This window comes from Morone saxatilis, unplaced genomic scaffold, assembly GCF_004916995.1.
Source record: "Morone saxatilis isolate NCDOM2014 unplaced genomic scaffold, NCSU_SB_2.0 Contig12, whole genome shotgun sequence".
Classification (NCBI taxonomy): Eukaryota; Metazoa; Chordata; class Actinopteri; family Moronidae; genus Morone; species Morone saxatilis.
This window is the reverse complement of record NW_023339674.1, coordinates 13,432,815-13,434,158: the sequence shown is the minus strand read 5'-3', so window position 1 is coordinate 13,434,158 and position 1,344 is coordinate 13,432,815. Positions and strand designations below refer to the sequence as shown.

Below are 1,344 nucleotides of genomic sequence, written 5' to 3'. Positions count from 1 at the left end.
CACACACACACACGCACACATAGATGTGGTCATTCAGTCAGTCGGTCAGTCAGTTCAGAGCAGGTCCGGTCACAGCAGCAAACCTCCTCATGGCTCTACGGACAGCGGCATCCTTTTACCTGTGTTTCCTGCTGGTAAGTTCTCACATACTAGAGGATTTACAAATATATAATACTACAACAGATCTAATTCCAGAGAGGAAATGTGGACTATAACAACGGATGGTTAACCTGTTAATGAACTGCACAATGATGTGAAATGAGGGCAGGGGTCATGCATTGTGTTATAACTGTCGTACACAGAGGACGGAATATAAACTACTGTGTAAACTGAGTGTATAATATTCACATTTTCATGGATTACTGAGGAACCCTCCTTGCTTTTGTTGTCATGTCAGAAACACTTGTTGCTGCGGGCATGTGGTCTTGGGCTTGTGTTATTTCTGTGTATTGCTGGGTTACTTGCCAGCTTCTTGTCGGGCTGATATCCTCGCTTATAAACCATTCTGTAATCAATCTTTAATAAAAGATAATACTGTCATTCTTACTTACATTTATTCACCATAGTGCTTTTGCTACTAATGTCTGCTGTTAGCCAATGTGTTTGTATTGTAATACTGTACCTGTTCTGAGTTGAGTTGTGTATTTAATTCATTAACATACTCAAATGCCAAGCCCTGACTCACTGATAAAACACTTACACACACATTAGGCTTTTATAATATGTTTACACACAATAAAAAAATGCCTTTACATAAAAAAAGCTTCCTGTCTCGCCTGCAGGGAGTTAACTGCTGGCATGATCTGGACAACACAGAGTACGACTGTTGGCCGATCAATAGCCCAAATGATTTCAACATGATTAGCTGTGGTGGTGAGTTGATTATACATGTATGTGTCTGTTTGGGTCTCTGTTCATGTGTGAGTGTACAGTGTATTTGGAGTTGAGACAGCTGATGTTTGTTTTGAGTGATTTATGTCAGAACATTTACTGTAGGATGATTTTTCAAGGAAGGAAACATTTATTTACATTACTTTACAGTGAGTTAGGTGGGGCTCAACAGAATTATATGCAAACACAGTGTCTCTCCCCCTACTGCATGCGGGTGTATATTGTTTGAATGTTCAGGCGACGTGTGTTGTCACAGGTCTGGAAATGGCCTGGGTGCAGCGTCCTCCAGAGAAAGTAACCAATGGGGAAGAGTTCAATGTCTCATACACGGTGACGGCTTCAGATTCCTTCTACGAGTACACAGTCAGGAACAAGATTTTCCAGTTCAGGTGAGTGTGTTACACAAACACCTGGAATCCTGAACGTCTGCGTCTTACACACACACACACACAC

The 1,344-nt window shown here is 41.4% G+C and overlaps 1 protein-coding gene across 1 annotated transcript in view; it reads left to right on the top strand.

Annotated features, from left to right (window-relative positions):
- The window catches only part of LOC118322053 (atrial natriuretic peptide receptor 2-like), a 23,607-nt gene that overhangs the window by 9,881 nt on the left and 12,382 nt on the right, over nucleotides 1–1,344 (top strand). The window contains 2 exon segments of the mRNA XM_035653635.1: nucleotides 783–873; nucleotides 1,148–1,286. Coding sequence (XP_035509528.1) covers nucleotides 783–873; nucleotides 1,148–1,286 — 230 coding nt within the window.